The sequence below is a fragment of the Zingiber officinale genome, chromosome 5A (assembly GCF_018446385.1).
Source record: "Zingiber officinale cultivar Zhangliang chromosome 5A, Zo_v1.1, whole genome shotgun sequence".
Classification (NCBI taxonomy): Eukaryota; Viridiplantae; Streptophyta; class Magnoliopsida; order Zingiberales; family Zingiberaceae; genus Zingiber; species Zingiber officinale.
Genome location: NC_055994.1, coordinates 147,541,916 through 147,564,688, shown reverse-complemented (window position 1 = coordinate 147,564,688; position 22,773 = coordinate 147,541,916). Strand labels below are relative to the sequence as shown.

Here is a 22,773-nt window from a genome sequence, read left to right as displayed (position 1 = left end):
TTTCCATAAATCCTAATTTTTGAATTTGGAAATTTCTTTAAGCATGCATCATTTTTCAATTTCATTTTTAAATTTTGTATTTTCAAATTGCAAAACCTCATTTTCCAAATTTAAATTTTCCAAACTTATTTTTAAATTGGCAATTTCTTTTTCTGATTTGAATAGATCTTTAGACAAAGATTTAATAAACTCAAAAGACTGTTTAGGGTTTAGGGCACGTACCTTACTTACCTGTTTGTCGGTAGCTCCCCCTTCATCGCAGCTTTCCTCTTCTGTCTCTCCCCCTTGATCAATGCTCATCTCTGAGTCCGAGTTATCTTCAAAGAGGTGGTTGGCCACCAATGCTAGTCCCGAGAATTCTTCGACTTCTGACTCGGAGGATGAAGAGTCGTCCCATGTCGCCTTCAAATTTTTGTGCTTGGAGGAATTTGGTTTCTTGTAATTGGTCTTTGTCTTCTCCTTTTGCTTGTACTTCAATTTTGGGCAGTTCTTCGTTGATGTGCCCTTCTTCGTTGCAATTGTAGCAACGGACTGTCCTTCTCTTTTGACGATGTTTACTTGACTGCGATCTAAATTGGTTAGATTTAAAAAACTTGTTAAATCGTTTTACCATTAACGCAGCTTCATTTTCGTCAATCGTCGCTTCGGAGTCGGGATCGTCCTTTTCAGCTCGTAGGGCAATGTTGAGGTTCGACTTTTCTACTTGATTTTCTGTAATTCGAGATTCGTGAAGTTCGAAAGTTGAAAATAAATTTTCTAAACTACTTACCTCAAGATCCCTAGAGATGTAGTACGCATCTACTAAGGATGCCCATTCTTGAGTCCTCGGGAAGGCGTTGAGTGCGTATCGGATGGAATCCCGGTTCGTTACTTCTTCTCCAAGGTTGGTTAGTTGCGTGATCAGTTCTTTGATCCTTGCTTGGAGCTACGCTACCTTCTCGCCTTGGTTCATCCGGAGGTTCGTCAACTGGTTCCGGAGGATGTCGCGCCTAGCTAGCTTCGCTTTGGATGTACCCTCGTGAAGCTCCAGGAATTTCTCCCAGAGATCTTTCGCGGAGTCGTAACTTCCGATCCGGCTTACCTCCTGAGGTGGCAGAACACTGAGGGAGGTGGAATTCCGCTTTTCCGTTGGCAACGAAGTCGGCTTGCTCTTTCTTGCTTCACGTGTTTTCTTCTTTGTCTTTAGGAGCTGCAAAACCATATTTCATAGTAATTAAGATATCAAAATTTGTTTTAAAGAATACCTCCATTTTTCGCGTCCATGTAGCGAAATCTCCGTCGAACTTCGGGGGATGGATGTTTGCGCCGGCCATTGTACTGATCTTTGTGCTTCAGATGGTGGTTAGTCCCTCTGAGGCTGTTGGGCTCTGATACCACTTGTTGGTGCAGCGGAGACCGGCAAGAGGGGGGTGAATTGCCTGCAAGTTAAAACTAAAGCCTCCTCAACCAATTTCAACTCAAATAATAAGCAACTATATTAAGAATCAAAATAAACAGAGAAAAAGACACACAAATTTAACCTGGTTATAACCAAGAGGGTTGTTAATCCAGGATGATGAAAAGCGCAGTAAGAGAGCTCCTTCTCTGAAGGCGGAGAAGTCTTTTACACTTTATAAGCAAAGAAGTTGCAGAAGAAGAATTACAGAGTTGGTTTTTCGTTCACTGTTTTCGATGTTCCTAAGAGCTACCCGAGACCCTCTTTATATAGGGGTTCTCGAGCTTATCAGTTCACCTGATCCTTCGGGATGAAATTTGACTCGAGAGGGATCGGTCGACCGATCCCCAGGTTCGGTCGACTGAACCTGCTGTACCTGCCCAACTTCGCGTCCAGGTGCAGTCTCTGTGGATCAAGCTTGGGTCCGGTCGACCGATCTTTTTGTTCGGTCGACCGATCTGCCAACGGTCTTCTGCTGAGTTGGCCCGATCAGATTGCTCGACTTGGTCTCTGGGTAGACTTCGGTTCGGTCGACCGATCAGAAGGTTCGGTCGACCGATCAGCTCCCCAACGGTTGGCTGCTTGACGTGGCTTCTGACGTGTCACCAACAGTTGGCTTCAGATATAGAAGGGTTCGGTCGACCGATCAAGGGGTTCGGTCGACCGAACCATTGACAAGTCAACTTCCAGTTGACTTGTTCCGGTTCGGCTCCTTGGGTGATTGCGGCCCACCGGAATAGGGCTCACCCGAACCCAATTCCCGGCCTTCTCCTCGAGCAGGCTTCCTCCCCGGCTTTACATCCCTCGAACGCCGTGCACGTTCTTCTCGCCCACCGGGTGTACTCTTCCGCAGCTCACCCGTCCTTCGGACGCACCGAACCCGTTGGCTCCCTTCCCGTGCCGTCCTTCTCGCCAGCTGCATCTTCCGCTTGACTTCCTGTGCTCCTAAGTTCCTGCACACTCAGACACAGGGATCAGACAAAACACAGGACCTAACCAACTTGATTGATCACATCAAAACTACCACGGGATTTAACACAAAACTCAAGATGTTGATTTAGTGCATTCCTTTGAGTTTTAAATTCATCAAAACACATAGTTATTTGTTTTCAATCATTGGGAAAGCTAGTGTCCAAATCATGTGCATTTAGCCCAAAGAACATGGTTTGATATTGGTTTTGAAAATGATTTTAAAATGCTTTTAGAAAACCTTGGTGAAAACTATCTTTTGATAGTAATCATCATTGAATAGTTGAACACAAACTAGAAGAAAACACTAAAGTTTTTACAAGTTTTCAAGTTTGTGTTAATCTTAGAAAATATGAAGTATTTTCTTAGAAAACTATTTTCCCATGATAATATATATCCTAAATAATGTCTACAATGATTTTCATGATTTTTGGAATTTTGTAGAATTTTCTTGGGGTTTCTGAAGTTGACTGAAATGAAATTTCAACAACTTCAGACCTTCAATCGATCACCCGATCGATTGAAGGGTCTTAATCGATCGGGCGATCGATTGAGAGTGAGATTCTCGCGAACAGAAGCTCACTGGATCGATCCACCGATCGATCCACGCAGTCTGAATCGATCAGTGGATCGATTCAGCAGAGTTCAATCGACTGGGACCCAACTCCAATCGATTGGAGATGCTGATTTTGACTGGGAAAGCTTATTTTCAGTATTTTAAACCATTTTTAGTCTATAAAACCTTTCCTAACATCTCAAAACACATTTATATCAATTTAGGGAGAGTTTTCATGATAAAAACAAGGACAGATTGGTTAAGGGAGACTAAGTAGAGGTTTAGGTTGAGATTTGGTTTCAATATTGAATTTTTGAACCTCAAAACTTCTATATTTGGGTTTCCTAAAGGTTTAGGGATTCCAAATCATTGTTGGTGCAATGACAGAAGTTACGTGCATGTCTTTAGGGGGAGTTACTCTTTAAAGACATGAAAATCTATTTTTCATACACCTTGGAAGGTGGTTAACCTTCTTTAGCGAAAATGCCCAAGGTTGGGCATGTGAATATAATGGAGAGTGGATATCTTCATTATTCAAGTGGTGTATGCTCACGGATGAGCATTTGATGACAATGAAGGGTATGAGACATTCATTTGAATCGTGTGTGAATATACCAAGTGGTATATGCTCAAGGATGAGCATTTAGCATAATGAAGGGTATGAGACCTTCGTTATTGTGTTGTGAACAATGAGTGAAGTTGTAAACAACATTGGGTAACTCTTCAGGGGGAGAGTTTTTTAGGTGTGTCAATAGGGGGAGAATGTGTGGTTAAGTTAGACATTCATTACCTAAGAGGGAGTTTGCCCTCTAGAAAAGGAGGAGAATGAAGGAAACCATCATTTTTACATTGGCATAAAGGAGAGTTGAGGCTATGAGATTAGCCTAATTTAAAGGTATTATCAAAAATCAAAAAGGGGGAGATTGTTGGTGCAATATTCTCTAGGTCAAGGTTGACCTGGTTGACTGAGCTTGAATTGAGTAAAACTCGAGTCTTGATGTTTGGGTTTAGATGTTTGACAATACATGTAGATAACACATGGAGATTGCAGGTGCGATTGTTCATGTGGGAAGATTGTGAAGGAGAGTCAAATAGGTCAAGGTTGACTGGATACTTGACTGAAAAATCCTGGTGAGTGAAGCCAGGTGAAAGTCCTGGTGAGTGAAGTCATGCAGTTATGGAAAGTCCTGGTGAGTGAAGCCAGGCAAATGAGAAGTCTTGGTGAGTGAAGCCAGGTAAATGAGAAGTCCTAGTGAGTGAAGCTATGCAGAAGAAAATCCTGGTGAGTGAAGCTAGGTGAAAGTCCTAGTGAGTGAAGCTAAGCAGCTGAAAAATCCTGGTGAGTGAAGCCAGGTGAAAGTCCTAGTGAGTGAAGCTGGGCAGAAGGGAAATCCTGGTGAGTGAAGCCAGGTGAAATACCTAGTGAGTGAAGCTAGGCAGTATGGGAAATCCTGATGAGTGAAGCCAGGTGAAAGACCTAGTGAGTGAAGTTAGGCAGAAAGGAAAGTCCTGGTGAGTGAAGCCAGGCAAATGAGAAGTCCTAGTGAGTGAAGCTAGGCAGAAGGAAAATCCTAGTGAGTGAAGCTAGGTGAAAGTCCTGGTGAGTGAAGCCTGACACAGGAAATCCAGATGGATCAAGTTTATCAGACATCTGGTGTTGGGAAGCTCAAGTAGGTCAAAGGGATTGACCGGATACTTGGCACGGGAAATCCAGGTGGATCAAGGTTGATCAAACACCTGGTGGAGATAAGTCCAAGTGGGTCAAGGATGACCGGACACTTGGCACGAGGAGAAAAGTCCAAGTGGGTCAAAGTAATTGACCGGACACTTGGTGAGGGAGTTCTAGCAGGTCAAGGGTGACCAGATGCTAGGCATGATGTACTAACAGGTCATGGTTGACCGGATGTTGGTCTAGGGGACTTTGGACTTGTTTTTGGGCAAAAATAAGAGCTGGATCAATCAGTCGATCGATTGGCTCATGCCCAATCGATCGACTGATCGATTGGGCGAGTCCCTGCGACAAGTCTTCTACCAATCGATCAGTGGATCGATTGGGGAGAATCGTCGATCACCCAGAAAGCCTCCCAATCGATCAGGCGATCGATTGGGAGTTGTGACTTCGCGCGATAAGCCCTGGATCGATCGGCCGATCGATCCAGGCTATTCCCAGGAGCACAAAGACGCTCTGTATCGATCGACCGATCGATCCAAAGCTTCCCCAATCGATTGGGAGCAATCCAATCGATTGGGATTTGATCGTTGGCGCAGGATGTAGCTGTTGGCGAGCGTTTCTCTCGGTAGAACTTCCACGACTTTGATTCTCTTCTACACAGCAATTCTCCACAGTCTTCTTCTCTACTCTCACGCCACTTCTTGAAGGATCTTGGAGGAATTGTTAGAGTATATACTAAAAGCTTAGCTTTTGGTATAAATATTTATCTAGTTATAAGAATCACATTGGTCAAGTGTCTACATTGATATATACCAAATATAGATGTTCAATTAATTTATATTGTAGATAACATAGTGTGTGGTGTCACACACAGAAGATCGTGTTATCAGTTCTTTATAAATTATAAACAGTAGCTCACGACTAAAATGGAAAGGAACAAACCATTGGAATAGTCGTAGTGTAATTAGGTATTAGTTTATCTTGACTAATAGATTACACTAGTACACTCTAAGTGTATTGAGTATGACCATTTAAGGTAAGTTCTTTTTATACTGATTTAATAAAAAAACTAGACCTTAGTTATTATGGAAGTGTGTGCTCTTAATCCTCATATAATAACAAACACATATATTTAATATTTATTTCTTTTACTTATCAAAGGGTAAGATTTAGCTCGATAAATCAAAATAGCCGATAAGTTGGGAAATGATGTTACTTATAGTGTGACTTGTTGATTATAGAAGGAAACTGTGTCCTAGTAATCTAGGTTGATAATGTCCCCAAGAGGAGCTCATAAAGATTATCATGTTAAACCCTGCAGGTGGATTTAGTCCGACATGACGATAAGATTGAGTGATACTACTCTTGGACTAAGATATTAATTAAATGAGTTGTCAGTAACTCACTTAATTAGTGGACATTTGACATCTTAAACACAAGGAGACTAATACACTCATAATAAGAAGGAGCCCAAAAATGTAATTTGGGATTGGCGCAGTAGTTCAATAATAGTTCTTTAGTAGAATGAATTATTATTGATGAAATTAAGTTATGTGTTCGGGGAGAACACGGGATGTTTAATTTCATCAGGAGACCAAAATCAATTCCTCCTCTCGGTCCCTATAGTAGCCTTTTGTATATAGAGATTTATACCCACCACATACTCACCTTCTTACCCATCCTAATGGGGCCGACCAAGCTAGCTTGGAACCCAAGCTAGGGTCGGCCAAGACCAAGTGGATAAGCCAAGTTGGTGGTCGGCCAAAGCTTGGGTCCCAAGCTTAGGTGGCCGGCCACTAGAATATTAAAAAGGATTTTTATTAAAATTATTTCTTATGTGGATATCATGTTTTTAAAAGAGAGTTTAAAATTTAAATCTTTCCTTTTATAGCTTTCTACAAAAGATTAAGAAAAGATTTGAAATCTTTCCTTATTTGTAGATTGAAAGGAGATTTTAATTTTGAGAAAACTTTCCCTTTTAACCATGATCATTGATACGGTTAGCAGTGGAGGGGCCCAAGAGGAAAGGGTGAGAAAGGTCACAGTCATATAGCGGTCAAAAGTCAAGAGGACGTGGCGGTAAATAGTCAAGCTGACTAGGCAGTCAAAAGGCTAGCCTATGGAATAGGCAGAGGTCAGGCAAACTGGTTGTTCAAGCAGGCGAGGCCGTGGGAAAACAAAGGAAGTCAGCAAGCGGAACCTGGGGTACAGGTCGGGATCGGCAAAGTTGGGCCGAGGCAGCTCAGGCTGCAGGCCTATGGTCGAGGGACAGGAAACAAATCAAAGGTCGGGAGCGGCAGGGCTGTGCAGAGACGGCTCGGTCTGTAGGTCTGCGACTCGAAGGTCCGGAAGTGCAAGCCACAAATCAAAGGTCGGAAGCGGCAGGACTGTGTAGAAACGGCTCGGTCTGCAGGTCTGCGACTCGAAGGCCCGGAAGTGCAAGCCACAAATCAAAGGTCGGAAGCGGCAGAGCTGTGTAGAAACGGCTCGGTCTGCAGGTCTGCGACTCGAAGGCCCGGAAGTGCAAGCCACAAATCAAAGGTCGGAAGCGACAGGATTGTGTAAAGACAGCTCGGTCCGGGTACAGAATACAGACTGTGATCGAAAGGGCTGTTCAGGGTTAGCCCGACTAACAAGTAACGCATAGAGGCGAGATCTGGTCGAGGGGTGTGAGGTAGATGCAGACCGCGATAAATAGGACGAGCTAAGATGTGCGGGAGTCGGAGGATCACAACTGTCCGTCAAGGGTAATCATTGCATACCAGGGAGATGTGCGGAGGCGGAGGTTCCTAAGCGAGAGGATGCTCTCATAACCAATGGCAGCCTGACAGATGTCCTTCACTACGAGACAAAACCCCCGTGTAGAGGCGAAGGTTCCTAAACAAGAAGATGCCTTCACGACCAATAGCAGCACGACAGGTGTCGGGGATATACGACAAAGCCCAGCGTCTAACGTTTTCTGACAGGATGGCAGGTTCTGGAAGCAAGGCGGGTGCATAAAAAGGAGGAGATTCCTCGTACGCGGGTACGCGCTCTCTCGTCATTTTTTCCACAGCTTTTCATTTTGAGTCTCTTTGTTTTTTCTGGGGAAAAAGGACCTGACTTGAGCGTTGGAGGGCCTGATCCGGGGACTTTTCCCCTGGGTTTCGGTCTCTAACGGGAGAGGGAGGATTGTCTGAGTGTGCGCAGGGTCCTGCAGCAACGTCAGCCACCCGTGGGATCCGGATCACCTACGACTTTCCGTCAACAACCAGGCCACCACGACCAGCCTCCGTCCGACTCAGCCTTCGGACGGGATCAATCATAATTTAAAAGATAATTTTAAAAATTAAATAATCTCTTTTATAAGTTTCTACAAAAGATTAAGAAAAGATTTGATATCTTTCCTTATTTGTAGATTGAAAGAGATTTTAATTTTTTAGAGATAATTTTTTTTTTATCCACATGTTTAAAAGAAATATTTTAATTTATAAAATTTTCTTTTTATAATCCACCGCGAAGGGAAAAATTATTGGGAAATTTTTTTATAAATTTTCGGAAGCAAATAAGAAAATTTTAATTTATGTTTAAAACTTTATTTGCTTGGAGATTTTAAAGTGGTCGGCCATTGAAATAATAAAAAGAAAATTATTTTTAATTAAATAAATTTTCCTTTTCATGGCAAAAGAATTAAGGAAGATTTTATTAAAATTTCCTTATTTGCCAAAACCAAGGATTATAAAAGAGGAGGTAGAGGAGCCTTCATGGGTACAACCTCTATTCTATTTTTCTTCCTCTCTTTTCTTCCTTGGTGTGGTCGGCCCCTCCTCTTTCTGTCTTCTCCATCTTGTGGCCGAACCTCATCTCTTCCTTGGAGTCCTTGTGGTGGCCGGATCTTGCTTGGAGAAGAAGAAGAGAAAAAGGAGGTGATATTTCTAGCATCCCTTGGAGCTTGGTGGTGGCCGAACCTCTTCATCTTTGGAGGAATTCTTGGTGGCCGAATCTAGCTAGAAGAAGAAGGAGCTTGGTGGTTCTCGTCTCGGAAGATCGTTGCCCACACAACGTCCGTGATAAGAAGAGGAATACGGTAGAAGATTAAGAGGTTATTTTCCTTACAAAGAAAGGTATAACTAGTAATTGTTTTCCGCATCATACTAGTTTTCTTTGTATAGTTATTTATGGAAATACCAAACACAAGAGGCATATGATTCTAGAGTTTTCGAAATAGTTTTTTTTTTTTGAGTTTGTGTTTTCTTCTTTTTCGAATTTGTGATTCGATTGTTCTTTTTGGTTAACCTAGAGTTATTTAAGGAAATAAATATTAGCTTTCCTTAAAAGGCTTTGCCTAGGCGGTGGTAGTTGCTCCCATATCCAAGAAGGCCATGTGCCTCGCCATGCAGTCCTGGAAGCCAATTTTGGAAATTAATATTTATGGAAATAATAACTTAGGTAATTTGAATCAATAGTGTTAAGTTCCGCTTGTGATTCAAATCTAAACCATTAAGAACAGATAAGTTAAATTTGGAATCAATGATGTTAAGTTCCGTCTGCGATTCCTAATTTAACTTCTAAAGAACACAATAAGTTATTTAAGGAAAGGTTTGACACTTGTACAAAAAAATTTTGTATAGTGGAACCGGTACGATTATCTTAGGACTAACCAACAGGAGGCACGTCCAAGTCAAGAGGCAAGTTACGGCAAGAAGAAGCTAGGGTTAGGGTTTTCTTGTGCATATCTTGTAAGCTTTTGCTTGTATTGTATTTCCCTTTCCTTTCTTCTTGTACTGAGAGCTTGTAAGGCTTCTCCGCCTTCGGTAGTTACCGAGAAGGAGTGTTTTTCATAGTGGAGGGTGTGTGAGTGTGTGGATCCTTGGATTAGTCACCTCTTGTAGAGGTGGATACGAAGTAAATCCTCTTGTTAGCGTTGTGTGTGTGTTTTCTTGTATTTCCGCTGCACATCATTGAAGAAACAAAGCAACGACGAGCACAAGATCGCGCCGAGCTATTCACCCCCCCCCCCCCTCCTCTAGCTACATTTCGGTCCCAACACAACAAATATGAGTCAAATGGATTTAAAAAGACAATATATCATTGAGAAGTATAAGAAACAAAAGGCTCAAGTTTTTGGTGATGGCAACATGTCAGAATTAGACAAATATCTTAATGAAATAGTTGAAGAGTATTCTGATATTTTTGACATTTTGGGATGATGGAAGTAAAATTGTCACAGATTTCCTATACTTGCTAAAATTGCTCGTGATGTATTAGCTATTCCAATATCAACAGTTGCTTCTGAATCTGCTTTCAATACTGGTGGTCGGGTACTTGACTGTTTTAGGAGTTCATTGACTTCTAGGGTGGTAGAAAGTCTTATTTGTACTCAAGATTGGCTTCGATTAAGTTTGAAACCACTCAACATTGAAGAAATTTTAGAAAATGTGAAAAAATTGAAAATGATAAGTTTTTCCTTTTTAAGAAAAATAGAATCAGATTTCTATTTATAATTATAAACTTATAAAGTATTTATTTATTTAACTTATATTTTTTTGTCAGAATTTTTAAATATTATACTAGATTCGTCTTCTTCGACAATACCGACGCATGGATGAATGATATAATAATCAATGGTATGTTAAGTCTACTATGGTAATATGATATTAGTTCATTTTTTTTCATGATTTGCAATTAGCATATCTATTCTCATATTGCAATATAATATTCAATTTCCTAATCGAATCTCACATTCTATCTACTAAATCTCATATTGCAAATTGCAATACCATATTCAATTCCATATTTTGTCTACTAAATGTCTTATGTCTATGATTTTATGTTTTATCCACAAATTTTTGGAGGAAGCTACTGGCGACAGAATGTTAAAGTGTATATTTTTTTGCTTCCTAAAAGAGAATTCTCTTTTTTTTTTTATTTACTTATAATCAAACTTATAAGTAGGAGAAAGTTCTTTTATCTAGATTATATTAATTTCTTTATTATGCTTTTTAAGTCCTATAATCAGGTTCCGATGCACTAAATTTTGCTAGCTTCATGATGATATTTTGTGTCATGACAATGAGGCATCATGAAAGGTTTAACTCCTCCCAACATTTGCTATTATACAAATTATAATCCCTTCTAAATCGAGCTTGCTTATCATTAGACTGCCAACATAAATTCAAGATGCTTTAGTTCAATCTGTTGTCTGTGAACAAGTTTTAGTTCAGTTTAATAGTGGACGTAATGGATTTAGATATTAAAATGTAATGAAATGTGAACAATATTGTAGTTGTACAGCTAGGGTTATTGATATTAATCATGTGTATTGTACTCATTGCAGAATGGGATGATGAGAAAGAAGAAGGCAAAGAAATCGTGCAACAGTGGGAGGATGATTGGGATGATGACGACGTGAATGATGACTTCTCTCTGCAACTTAAGCAAGAGCTCGAAAGCAACTCTAGCAAGAGTTGAATTTAAGTTGCCCCCCACCCTATTTTCTATTTTAAAGAAAGTAACCATTGTTTCTTCCCACGTTAAAGTTTCAACTTGTGAAATCTAGAATTATGGTAATTTCAGATTTGAATGTTTAACATGTAAATTGGCAGGTGCTTGATTTATTTCTGTATGAAGTGAACTTGATTTTTTTATCATGACTCTAATTATCTAGCAAGTTTGGTAATAATCAGACATGTTGTCAATTCATTACTAAAATAATTCTGGTTTATCTCTACTTGTTTATAAATTGTTATATTTTATTGATGGGGAAAATTTATACATGATTTTAAAAATTATATTTTTGATCATTTTAAAATTGAAGATATAATATCCTCCTCATCCATCTCTAAATGTACGGTGTATAAAGATGATGATATTTATATTCTTTGTTTGTAAATCCATCACTAATAAGTAAAATCTAAGACCTAATAAAATTTTAGAAAAAATTATCTCTATTTCCTGAAGTGTTTTGTATTCTGCCAATTATGTATTCGGTCAATTCTATAAATTTTCTATAAAATATATGATTTTACATTTTGATATCACAAGAAAACATAACAATGTTTAATTATAATAGCCATGGGAAATCGAAAATAGAGTGCTAGAGTTATACGTATATTAATATATTTATAATTTTTTTAAAAACAGAAAATAAATTCAGTTATTTCGGTTTAAAATCAAATTAATCGATATTATATCGGTTTGGTTATTTCAATTTTTTTTTTAAATTTCGATCAGTTCGGTTGGTTAAAAAAATTCGGTTTGTTTGGTTTTCGATTTATTCGATTTGGTCAGTTCAGTTTTGACCGAATGCTCAGCCCTATCCGCAGGGTAGAAAGAAAAGGACGATCTGCTTCTACCACTGCAATGAAGAAGGGCACGTCAAGGACAACTGCCCTAAGCTGAGGAATAAGAACAAGGACAAAGGTAAGAAGCCTGTCCAAAAACGCAAGGTCTTAAAGGCGACGTGGGACGATACGTCGTCCGAATCGGAAGTTGAGGCCTTCTCCAGATTTGCACTAATGGCAAGTTATCAAGACGACGACTGCGAGTCAAGCTCTTCCGAAATGAGTATCGATGAACGGAGAGCTACGTCGGAAGATAGCAGCTGTTTAGGGGAAGACACGGACAACGAGATCGACAAGGTAAGTCAGGTACGATCTCTTCCTCTCGATAAACTATTTAAGTTTATTAAACTGTTAACTAAGGATTGTTGTAAATTAGAAAAAAAATAAAAAAAAATTAAAAATAATACTAGTTAAATCTTGCCCTTTAGAAGAGTTAGACAGATTAAAATTACAACAACAATAACCAAGCCTTTTCCCATTAGGTGGGGTCGGCTGTATGAATCCTTTTACACCGATCCTAAGACAAATTAAAAATTAGAAAATGATGATTTAAAAATACAAGTAAATAACTTGAAAAACCGTGCATGCTCATCTAATACAAATGTTAGAAAATTTAATAATCTAAATTGGTATTTTAGATATCACAAGAGACAAATTAAGAATATCTCAAAAAGGTATGTTCATAAGAAATTTTTAGTCAATCCAGTAGGCTGAAGCGTATATTGGGTTCCAAAGTCCTGTTTAACTTGAATTATTAATTAGATTTAGAGCTTTCAACGCGAAAATTAGATATTAAATTTCTTTATGAGGCTTTGTCTAAGAAAGTGGTTGTTGCTCCAATAACCAAGAAGACCTAGTGCCAGGGCCGGCCCGAGATTTTGAAGGGTCCGGTGCAAAAAAAAAAAAATAGACCCTTTGTATTTATATAAAAATAATAATAAAACCGATACTATAAAAATAATTTCATTAAGAATAATGATTTTAGCATAATAAAAAGAGATCAAACAAATTAATTGAGTAATCTAAAATCATTTTTCATTTAATCATACACCAAGCTAAATCAACATGGATCAAATAAGAAAACTCTACCTAAATTGAAGTCTCAAAGGGTCTTAAGCGCGTGTGTAGTGTCAGTGGGCATCTGTGGTGACGCAACGATGCAACGATGACGATGACACTAAAAATCACAGTGTGGGAACTAGGAAGGTGGTTGTCGGTGGTTGTCAAAGTGGATGAAAGTGAAGAGTTTAAGTGTGAGATAAGGAGCAAAAGTGAATTTAGAGTTTAGGAAAAAATAGAAAAAAGCAAAGAAGAAAAAATATGATCAAGCTCCCTCCCATGGGTATTTCTCTCTTTTATTATTAACAATTTTACAAAAAAAAAAAAAACTACAATCATTTTAGATTTTATAATTAGATCTTTATAAATTAATTTTTTATTGAATAAATATTAACATATTTTCTACTAATAGAAGTGGGCCCTACCCTAGCTGTGTGCCGGCCCCACCTTGACCTCCCTAGGGTCGGTCATGCCTAGTGCCTCGCCACTGCCTGAAAGCCAAAATATTGAAATAAAGTTTAATTAACTTTTTGATAAATCATTAAGATTGAAATTTAATAATGCTTTAAAAAAATGTTTTTCAAATATTTTTTTGGAAATTTTTCAAAAATATTTTTTTAGAAAATTTTTCTTGTGTAAAATTTTTTAGAAAAATTCTAAAAAATTATTGCCTAAGTTAAAATTTCTTCTGAAATTGTGGCTTAAATTTTCTTTCCTAAAGTTTTTACTTAGAAAATTCTCAAAGATTTAAGTTAGAAATTTTTTTTAAAAAATACTTCTTTTGCAAATTATCTAACTTAGAATATTGTTTAATTTAGATTTTTTTAAAAGAAACTTAGAAACTTTGTTGAAAATTATTTCAAATTTTTAAGTAAAAAATAATTTTTCAAAATTTCAAAATTATTACCCTTAGAGTTTTCTTTGAACCTCAATTTTTTATGTGATCAAAGGGGAAGAAGGAAAAATATAAGTCTAGGAGGAGGTAGACCAAAATTTTCTATCTTTTTGCACTCTATTGCAATATTAGATATTTTATTTTTATGTCTATTTACCCTAACTTAACTTGGATTGCTCGCATCAAAAAAGGGGAGATTGTTGGAAACCCAAGGTTGTTTTGATGTGATCAACAAGTTAAGTTAGGTCCTGTCGTGTTTTAACCTTGTGTCTAAGTGTGCAGAAGCTTAGGAGTAAAGGGAGTCGAGCAAAAGATGGAGCTAACGAGAAGGACGACATGGGAGGGAGCCGACGGGCTCGGTGCGCCGGAGGTACGAGGCGCTATGGAAGAGTACGCGGGCGGACGAGAAGGAGGTGCGCGACGTTTCCGAGGGGCGAGAAGCCGGAGCGGAAGGTTACTCGAAAAGGCCAAAATTGGGTTCGGGTGAGCCTTATTTCGGTTGGCCGAAATCACCCAAGCGAGCGGAGCCAGAGTGGAAGACCCGGACCGAGGCGTGCAGCACCGGAGCAGAGGGACCGAACCAAAAGTCAACTTGGTTGACTTTAGTGGTCCGGGCGCTTGGATCCATTCCGAACGCTCGGACCGTTTGGGCGCCCGGAACCATTCCAAGCGCCCGAGATTGAATTTTGACCAAGATCGCATCAAACGCGATCCGTTGCGGAGAGGATAAAATTTTATCCCCTCCCAGGCGCCTGAGACTCTTCTAGGCGCCCCGACCACGACTATAAATATAGCCTTAGTCCAGAAGCTTTTCATCAACTCAAGAATTGTAATTCCAACACTTGTGTGCTTCCTTTAGAGTTTAGCTTCTTTCTTTTGCGTTTTTACTACTGCAAGAGGCTTTTCCGCCCGAAGGAGATATTCTAGTGCGTTCCACTCCTTGGATTAACAACCTTCCCGGTTGTAACCAAGTAAACATCTTGTGCCTCTTCTTTTCTGTTTTAATTTATTGGCTTTATAATTTATGCAAGTGTTAGTTTAAGAAGTCCGAGAAAGGTTGTGCTTTTATTTTTGCAGGGCTACTCAACCCCCCTTCTAGCCGACCGTCACGATCCAACACAAACAACCCTCATTTCTTATGATGAAAATCCCAAACATAGTTCTAAGTCTAAGATAAACATTCGATTGTTAGTTTCTCGAGAGATTCGGCCCTGAGTCTTTTATTATACTATTACTGTGTAGTCTAGGGTTCATTGAATATAAATTGTTAATTTGGAATCCACTCATGACACTTATTGTTGGACTTAATCAAGACTGCAAAGACGAGAGAATGACGACGCTGGGGGTCGGGGTGCCACGAAGTCGGGGGCACCCTGACTTTCTCTGGGCTTAAACCGCCACTTCGATAAGACTACTAATCTCTCTTATCCACATGACATTCCCCAATTATATCCTGAATCAGCATGCTTACGTTATTTAGGAGCAACACTCGAACTAAAAGATCTTTATCTTTAAATTGACATGAGAAAAATCTTCTAGTAGGTAGACAATTAAAGTATCTTAATGGTAATACACCTCTTCATCTCCATGGTGATCGAAAAGCATGAGCCGAGTTCTAATCATATGTTCATTTCATCTCAAAATGACTAATTAATTAGCAAGATAAACCTTTCTAAATGTATAGATTTGTGCGTAATTTTCCAAATATTTTCCATTGTTTATCAACTTCAAATGCTTTCTAAGATGTAACCAACGTCAGTAGACCTCCAAAGTTTGTTGTACAAAGGTCATGTAGCGAAGACTAAAATATATATTTTACCCTTCTTAATTATTAGAAGGGTATTTTAACAACCAAATGGTCACCATATTAAACAAGCTAATAAACATTAGGAGTATTTTGACTAAATATAGTGTAGTTGTCTTCAAGCATGTCCGTGGATAGCATAAAGTGGTTCATCATTGTCAGATCATTTACAACCCAAAATACTAATCACGCCCGTAGGTAGCAGTAATTTCAAGCAAATTTATACATGAGCATAGTCAAATGCATAGCAAAGCAACTCGTTATTGGCGGCGAGGTTCTTTGATGAAATCAGAACTCTCTGTCCGGGAATATGAGAGGGGCAACGAGGGACCAGATGAAGAGAGCTGCTGTTGCCCATCCAGTGACAATCCTAACCCACACAGATGGCCACCCGACATCGACAAGCTTACCGCTTTCACCGACCGAGGTGGACCATCCGGTCAGGAGCATGGCTGAGTACATGCTTGCAAGAGAGAAGATGAGATGGAAGAAGGTATACGAGTAGGAAACTGGCTTTGCCTCGTCCTTCTTGTCTTTCTGTTCCTCCACCTTGTCAAACGGGAGCAGCGGTTTCTCGGATCCTATGATATAGTTATGATCAGAAACAATATCCAAAAACAAAAGCTAATGTACATAGCAAATAACAACTAGAACTGACCAGCACGAGGAGAACTTGGGGATGATACAAAGGTTGTTGAGGAGCCAGCACGAACGGCAGAGTAAACGACCGATAGCACAGTGGTGAGCAAGCCCAGAGTGAGACTTCCAGTGGAAATGGCTTTTGAATGGTTGTGAAGGCCATTGCACTCATAATCCCTCGGTTCGCTTGAAAGCCCGCTATAGCAGAGGTAAGTGCAGTAAAGAGAAATAATTGATGCTGGCAGTAAGCTTCCATTTACCTGTGTAATTTGTCAGTATATGAAGAACGAGAAATTCTTTTAGAGATTTAACACCTCTAACACTTAAATGATTTCCATCTTTCATGTTTATTCATCATGAGAGAATCTAGGTATGGTAGACAAACTCATATTACCATAGATTCACAAGTAATCTCTAAAACAACATGATTTGGTTAATCAATGAAGGTATTCGGTAAAGATATAGTAGTATCAAACCTTTGGGTGCAATGCCACCGTAGCGAAAACAAACACAAGAATCAACGTAAGCACAATGAAAAAGGTATTGAGTCCACATTCATGTCCCGACGGAGTGAACCAGTGAAAGAGCAGCCCCGTAAACGAGAATGTTGCAATGTAGCAAACCAGAGAGATAATCAACAAAGCCATGTACCTACAATGAAAGGATAGGGTACAAACCTCCATTTGTTATGAACACATGGTTCATGAATTGAGAACACCAAAATAGTATGTAAAGGGGAAGTCCTAGAACTAGAAAAGAGATATACACACACCAGAATTGCTCGTCCTTCGAAACCCAATTTTCATTCCATGCGTGTACAAAGTCCAGTAAGAGAATAACTTGAACGAGAAGAAACAATCCAGAGCCAAACTTTGATATTGACTCTGCATCACAATATATCATAAGTATCAAAGCCACATTTATATATAAATGTATTAAGAGGTTAGCAATCTGATTCTTTGTAACATGCCTAAAGAATGTATTAAATAGCGGTTCATTAAACCACATATTCACAAAACACACTTGTGGATTCCTCATACTAACAAAGTAAGTTGTCTAGTTTGCATTCAATTATAAGTATCAAAATGATAAACGATCAGATTTCTAGCTAACGAATATGAAAGCAAGGCAAATAAAACATTAGAATAAAGGCAAATAAAACATTAGAATAAAGGCACTAGGTTGATTGAGATTGATGAAAGATTTAGGTATAGAGGCCTTAGGAGTGAACGAACACTGTCCATTAAGGAGCTCCAAACTCTAACTACCTCAACAGCACAAAAGTCATTAACTACAAGTTGATTTAGCTGAAGAGAGCGTACAGGGTGGCAAAATTTACAAGGAATACAGTGATGGTCATGCTAATGAAGATCACGACTATTGAAGATCTTTGCCTAGGTATATGTTTGCTTATTTATAAAAAATAGGAACTTAATTCATATTTATATGTGTTTGTAATCAATTTTTAGTAAGACAAAATATGCACACTAATTAAGGAAGAGAAAAACCATTGAAGATTTAGTTAGCAACGATAAAACATGTAAAAATTCATTTAAATATAGATGGTGATACAATAGGAGATCAAATCCAATGACGTAGAAGGATCCATATAGCTGACCCCATTTAATGGGATAAAAACTTGGTTGTTGTTGTTGTATGCCCAATTCTTAGCACCTATTCCAAACTTAATTTTATGTAGATATTTGATTGCATTATCTAATACAGATTATATATATGGTACACAATTACATGCTTTTTAAACCATGTATGAAAGAACTAGAATAAAAAAGTAAACAGGAAACACAATTAACGAAGGGATATCAAGCACCAAGAAAATTTAGGCACACATCAGAACAAAAACCAAAATAAAAGTTACTGATGAAACACTTATGCTAATACAGATTTTCTAAATGAAGAGATAAGAAACAAGCAGGAAACGTAAGGATTAATAGCATCATAAGTATATGCTAAATATCTAATTGGGAGTGTACTATGATTGTGTTGCTGAAAAAAGAAGAGAAACAACATGGAGAAGAACTTCAGCATCTTCACTTAGTGCAGAGTCTATCAATCTATATCCAATTTTGTTCCGCAACACTTTCTATTATTTTATTATTTGCAGAAACAGTTTTCAGCCAATCTACCTGTCAAATTTAGATTCCTAAAGACTTGGTTGTTGTTGTTGTATACCCAATTCTTAGTACCTATTCCAAACTTAATTTTATGTAGATATTTGATTGCATTATCTAATACAGATTATATATATGGTACACAATTACATGCTTTTTAAACCATGTATGAAAGAACTAGAATAAAAAAGTAAACAGGAAACACAATTAACAAAGGGATATCAAGCACCAAGAAAATTTAGGCACACATCAGAACAAAAACCAAAATAAAAGTTACTGATGAAACACCTATGCTAATACAGATTTTCTAATGAAGAGATAAGAAATAAGCAGGAAACATAAGGATTAATAGCATCATAAGTATATGCTAAATATCTAATTGGGAGTTGTACTATGATTGTGTTGCTGAAAAACGAAGAGAAACAACATGGAGAACCCCCCCCCCCCCCCCCCAAATAAAAAAGAAAAAAAAAAAAAAAGATGCATAACATTGGCTAGTCCGTTAAAGTCATTGTGCAACTTTTTCTGTCCAATTTAAATGGCAAAATGAACCATACCATAATCTTCAGGTCTAATTGAATGTACCCTCTAGATCTGGTATAAGGAAACAACGTTCTCAAAGTTCAAATATTGGAGAACAAATAGTCTGAAGTAAGAATTTGCATAGTAACTAGAGAAAGTTTCTTCCTTATTTTATTTGAATCAAAGAAAAATAAATCTGTCTAAAACTGCAAATCCTCACCATAGAAGCTGACGATGCCATTGGGGACGAAGAACATGAGAAAGACCACAATACACCAGCAAACAATCTTCGCCATCCAACCGCCATGGTGCAGTCGGTCGCGTGGGTCCTTCTGATTCTTGATACCAATCATAAGAACAGCTAGAATCGTGAAGAACAAGAAATTCCCCAAGCTAACACGAAGAACAGCGTCGGTCTCGAACCACTCCCTATCGGGCGTCTTGTGGAAGTGATTAATCCCTACAAAACCCCCACCAAAGGTAGGATTTTTATTCCACAATCGCATCAGAACAAGGGCAAAATTTTGAATGATCAACCAAAATTGGACCATAATATGGAAAAATCGAAGAGAGGGCAAATTGCTTACAAGGGATCGACTCCAAGAGCGGAGCGGCTACCTCGCGGAGGATCCACGAGACGACGAGAGATAGCGCGAAGAGACCGCAGTAGGCGATGCGCGCGGATCGGCGGCTGATGCTACCGGCGACCGAGCGGCACGCCTCGCAGGCGCAGGCCGCGCAACAAGAGGCGAGGCAAGAGGCTGCCCACATCACTTCGTCGTCGATTTCCTCTTCTTCCTTCTCCTCCTCCTCCCTGAATTCAATGGGAGAGAAGCCCTAATTGTGATGATACAAACCCGAGCGGACGGAAAAAGCGGCGTGGAAGATGTCCTCTAACCCTTCTTGTAGTCTCAGTCAACGTGAACTTCTTTTTCGAATTAGCCCTCTTAATTTTTTTATTTTTCTTCTAAAGTTCATTTGAACGGGTTTGTCTTATAAATTAGCCCTCCTACGTTTCAAAATTTCCTTGGTATTTTTCATTTGATATCGGTCAAAGCAGAGCATACTGCTGATCAAAATAGACCATGCACATCACAAAACAACACGTTTTTATTGATACTTGAACAATCTCTATCGACGTTAACTAGCAACAAAATGAATCAATGCTTAGCACAAATGTTGTGTTTTGATTAACTTATCATCATCAACTAATCCTGTTCCCAAAATTAAGAAGAAAGAAGAAGAAGAGATTATTATCAATTATTTGAGCTCACTGGCAAAGTACCGCATGCTCATCAGAGCTGGATGATGTCCTCTTCGATCAGTATCGGAGAAGACACAAAGTTACTGAACTCCCCAAAGATGGAGAAGTCATCTTCTTCCTCGATGAAGCTTCCGCCATTTAGGCTATCGAAGTAGGTCTGGATGTAATCTGGAAAGTTATTGCACTGGATTAGTGATTTATTGTCTTCACAAGAATTTGGTGTCATCGGCGACGATGAGGAGGAGGAGGATGTGGTGGTGCTTTCTGCTGAAGCCTTCTGCAGCATCTCCTTGAATTTCGACGACTGCAGCAGCAGACCGAGTGCAGATGCCGTGGCCACTCCTCCTCTGCTTCCTGTTGGCTCATTCGGGTCGGGAGCTCGGAGCAAGTCGTGGGGTGACGTCTGCAGGATGCCGGCCGTAATCGGGTCGGCGTCGTCGGTCGCTCCCTCGGAGTTTGGTGGCCGGAGCCACTTGACGTACCGACTGAGGTCGAAGTTGGTGACGGCGTTGAGGCCCCGGTACTCGATCGCCGCAATGTCATAGGCAGTCGCTGCCTCCTCTTCCGTTGCTCCATGTAAATTCGAATGAATCAGTCGACTGATTTTTTTTATCAATAAAATTTAATAAATTTCTTCAATGAGACCTCTATCTTTAAAATTATATTGTAATTCTTGATTATCGGACGGTTATGATATTTTCATGATATACGGGGACATAATATTTTTGAGACAGAGGATCTCATCTCCTCTCCTACATTGATGCTCAAATCTTACACAAATTGGTTGACTAGATTTGTTCAATCAGTATTTTTTAGGTAAAATTATATTGTAATTCTTGATTAATTAGTCAAGTTGATTAGTCCAAATTGGATTTAAAGACGTTGACAAATAGAGTGATTTGCTAATGTAGGTGAGCTACTTAAGCCACTTGGCATCACCACCACGAGCCTTACCAAATGTTATAAATAAATAAATAAATAAAATCTATGCTTAAAATAAATCGTCAATATTTATTTATTTTAAATTATATTTTTCTTACCATATGTTCCAAGGTAGAGATATTTATTGCCAAAAACTCGACCGATTCGAGCTTCCCATCGTCCATTATGATGATGCCTAATTTTTTTTAAAAAAAAACAATAATTATAAAATAGATCCATAACATAAATTTTGCATTTAATTAATTAGTACAATAAAAATTAATAAATAAAAAAAACAATTTTCAACATTCAATACCTAGCGACTCCTCTGTATTTTGATACTCCTCTTGAAAACCCACTGCTTTTTCTGCATAACTCCCATATTAAATTAATTTAAATGTAAAAAATATGTGTGTGTATATATATATATATATATATACCTTCTTAGTGATCCAATATATTCTTCTCTGGACTGGCTCTCCATTTCTTTGAGCTCTTCTTCATATGCTGATATCTGTAAATAAAATAATAATTATCGACAAAAAAAGAAAATAAAGAGAAATGGATCTTAAAAAAAATTGAAATGTGTGAAATAAAAAAAAATAATACAGGAAAATTAAGGATGGTTTCATGGCCCCAATACTTCAATGCTGCTAAATCATATGCATGAGCTGCTGTCTCTTCAGCATCATAAGCCCCTGCATTAATTATCAGATTTTTTTTTCCAAAAAAAAATAATATTTATTTAAGTATCAAATTAATGGTATAATTAAAATATTTTCCTCACCGAGATAAACTGCAAGCATCGAAATCCAATACCCACACCAAACAAACAGTCTAATTAGCTTAATTTCCATTGATTAAACAGAAAAAATTAATGAAGATTAATTAATTCGATGATTAATGGATTAAGCACCTTGCTTCCCTTTCTTGTGTTGCGATTCGTTCCAGCAATTTTTGTCCCACAGATGCGCCTCGTATCGTCCTGTCCAACGATGCCTATAAATTAGCACAACTTAATTAATTAATTAATTAGAAAAAAGGAGAGGATAATTAAGCCAAAAAAACATGATTATAATTAATTAATTAATTAACCTGGTTACACCGCGGTAGATAGAGCTGCGCTGAGAAGGAGAGTCTCTTGGGCCGCTCTTCCTTGTTCTCTTCAGCTTGGCGGTGCCTTTGCCGACGTCGTTGCTACCGTTGCCGCCGACGATGTTGCTGATCCTTTGCCTCTTGCCCATTGTTATATATTTTGCGAGGAAAAGAAAGGAGGAGAAGAGGAAGATGAGAATTGAGAGAGAGGAGAATGATAGAAGAGGGGGGTTTTAACGGGGAATCGGATGTGAGCTGAGTTAACAGGAAGCCGGCATCGGATTTTTGGAAGGCACGTGACAGTGTGTTTGGATATTGGCCGTCCATTGTCTTTACTTGGAGGAATATTATTGGGGGAGAGTGCGCCCGAGTCGGGCACGATATGTCGCCTAATGGATCATGCTGGTCTCTTGTGCCTGTGTGTTGGTTCCGATCCATTATTTTAAATATTTAATAAATAATAGATTTTTTTTTAAAAAAAAACATCTATA

The 22,773-nt window shown here is 38.7% G+C and overlaps 2 protein-coding genes across 3 annotated transcripts; both read right to left on the bottom strand.

Annotated features, from left to right (window-relative positions):
- Nucleotides 1-15,775: 15,775 nt before the first annotated feature.
- LOC121982350 (probable serine incorporator) lies at nucleotides 15,776-19,892 on the bottom strand. The gene is made up of 6 exons (XM_042535369.1): nucleotides 19,590-19,892; nucleotides 19,223-19,462; nucleotides 17,124-17,235; nucleotides 16,828-17,002; nucleotides 16,371-16,611; nucleotides 15,776-16,293 (listed from the first exon to the last, which is right to left on the bottom strand). The coding sequence occupies exons 1-6, from the start codon at nucleotides 19,771-19,773 to the stop codon at nucleotides 16,001-16,003; spliced, it is 1,245 nt and encodes a 414-aa protein (XP_042391303.1). The 5' UTR covers nucleotides 19,774-19,892; the 3' UTR covers nucleotides 15,776-16,000.
- A 199-nt stretch (nucleotides 19,893-20,091) lies between these two features.
- Nucleotides 20,092-22,503, bottom strand: LOC121983364 (AP2-like ethylene-responsive transcription factor At1g16060). 2 transcript variants are annotated; one of them, XM_042536304.1, is made up of 8 exons: nucleotides 22,283-22,503; nucleotides 22,104-22,186; nucleotides 21,975-21,983; nucleotides 21,797-21,885; nucleotides 21,628-21,701; nucleotides 21,504-21,554; nucleotides 21,307-21,383; nucleotides 20,092-20,836 (listed from the first exon to the last, which is right to left on the bottom strand). In XM_042536304.1, exons 1-8 carry the CDS (start codon nucleotides 22,429-22,431, stop codon nucleotides 20,298-20,300), a joined length of 1,071 nt encoding a protein of 356 aa, XP_042392238.1. In that variant the 5' UTR covers nucleotides 22,432-22,503; the 3' UTR covers nucleotides 20,092-20,297. The 2 variants fall into 2 exon arrangements, with proteins under 2 accessions (XP_042392238.1, XP_042392239.1); XM_042536305.1 differs by having other exon boundaries at nucleotides 20,101-20,827; nucleotides 22,283-22,502.
- Between the last annotated feature and the right edge of the window lie 270 nt (nucleotides 22,504-22,773).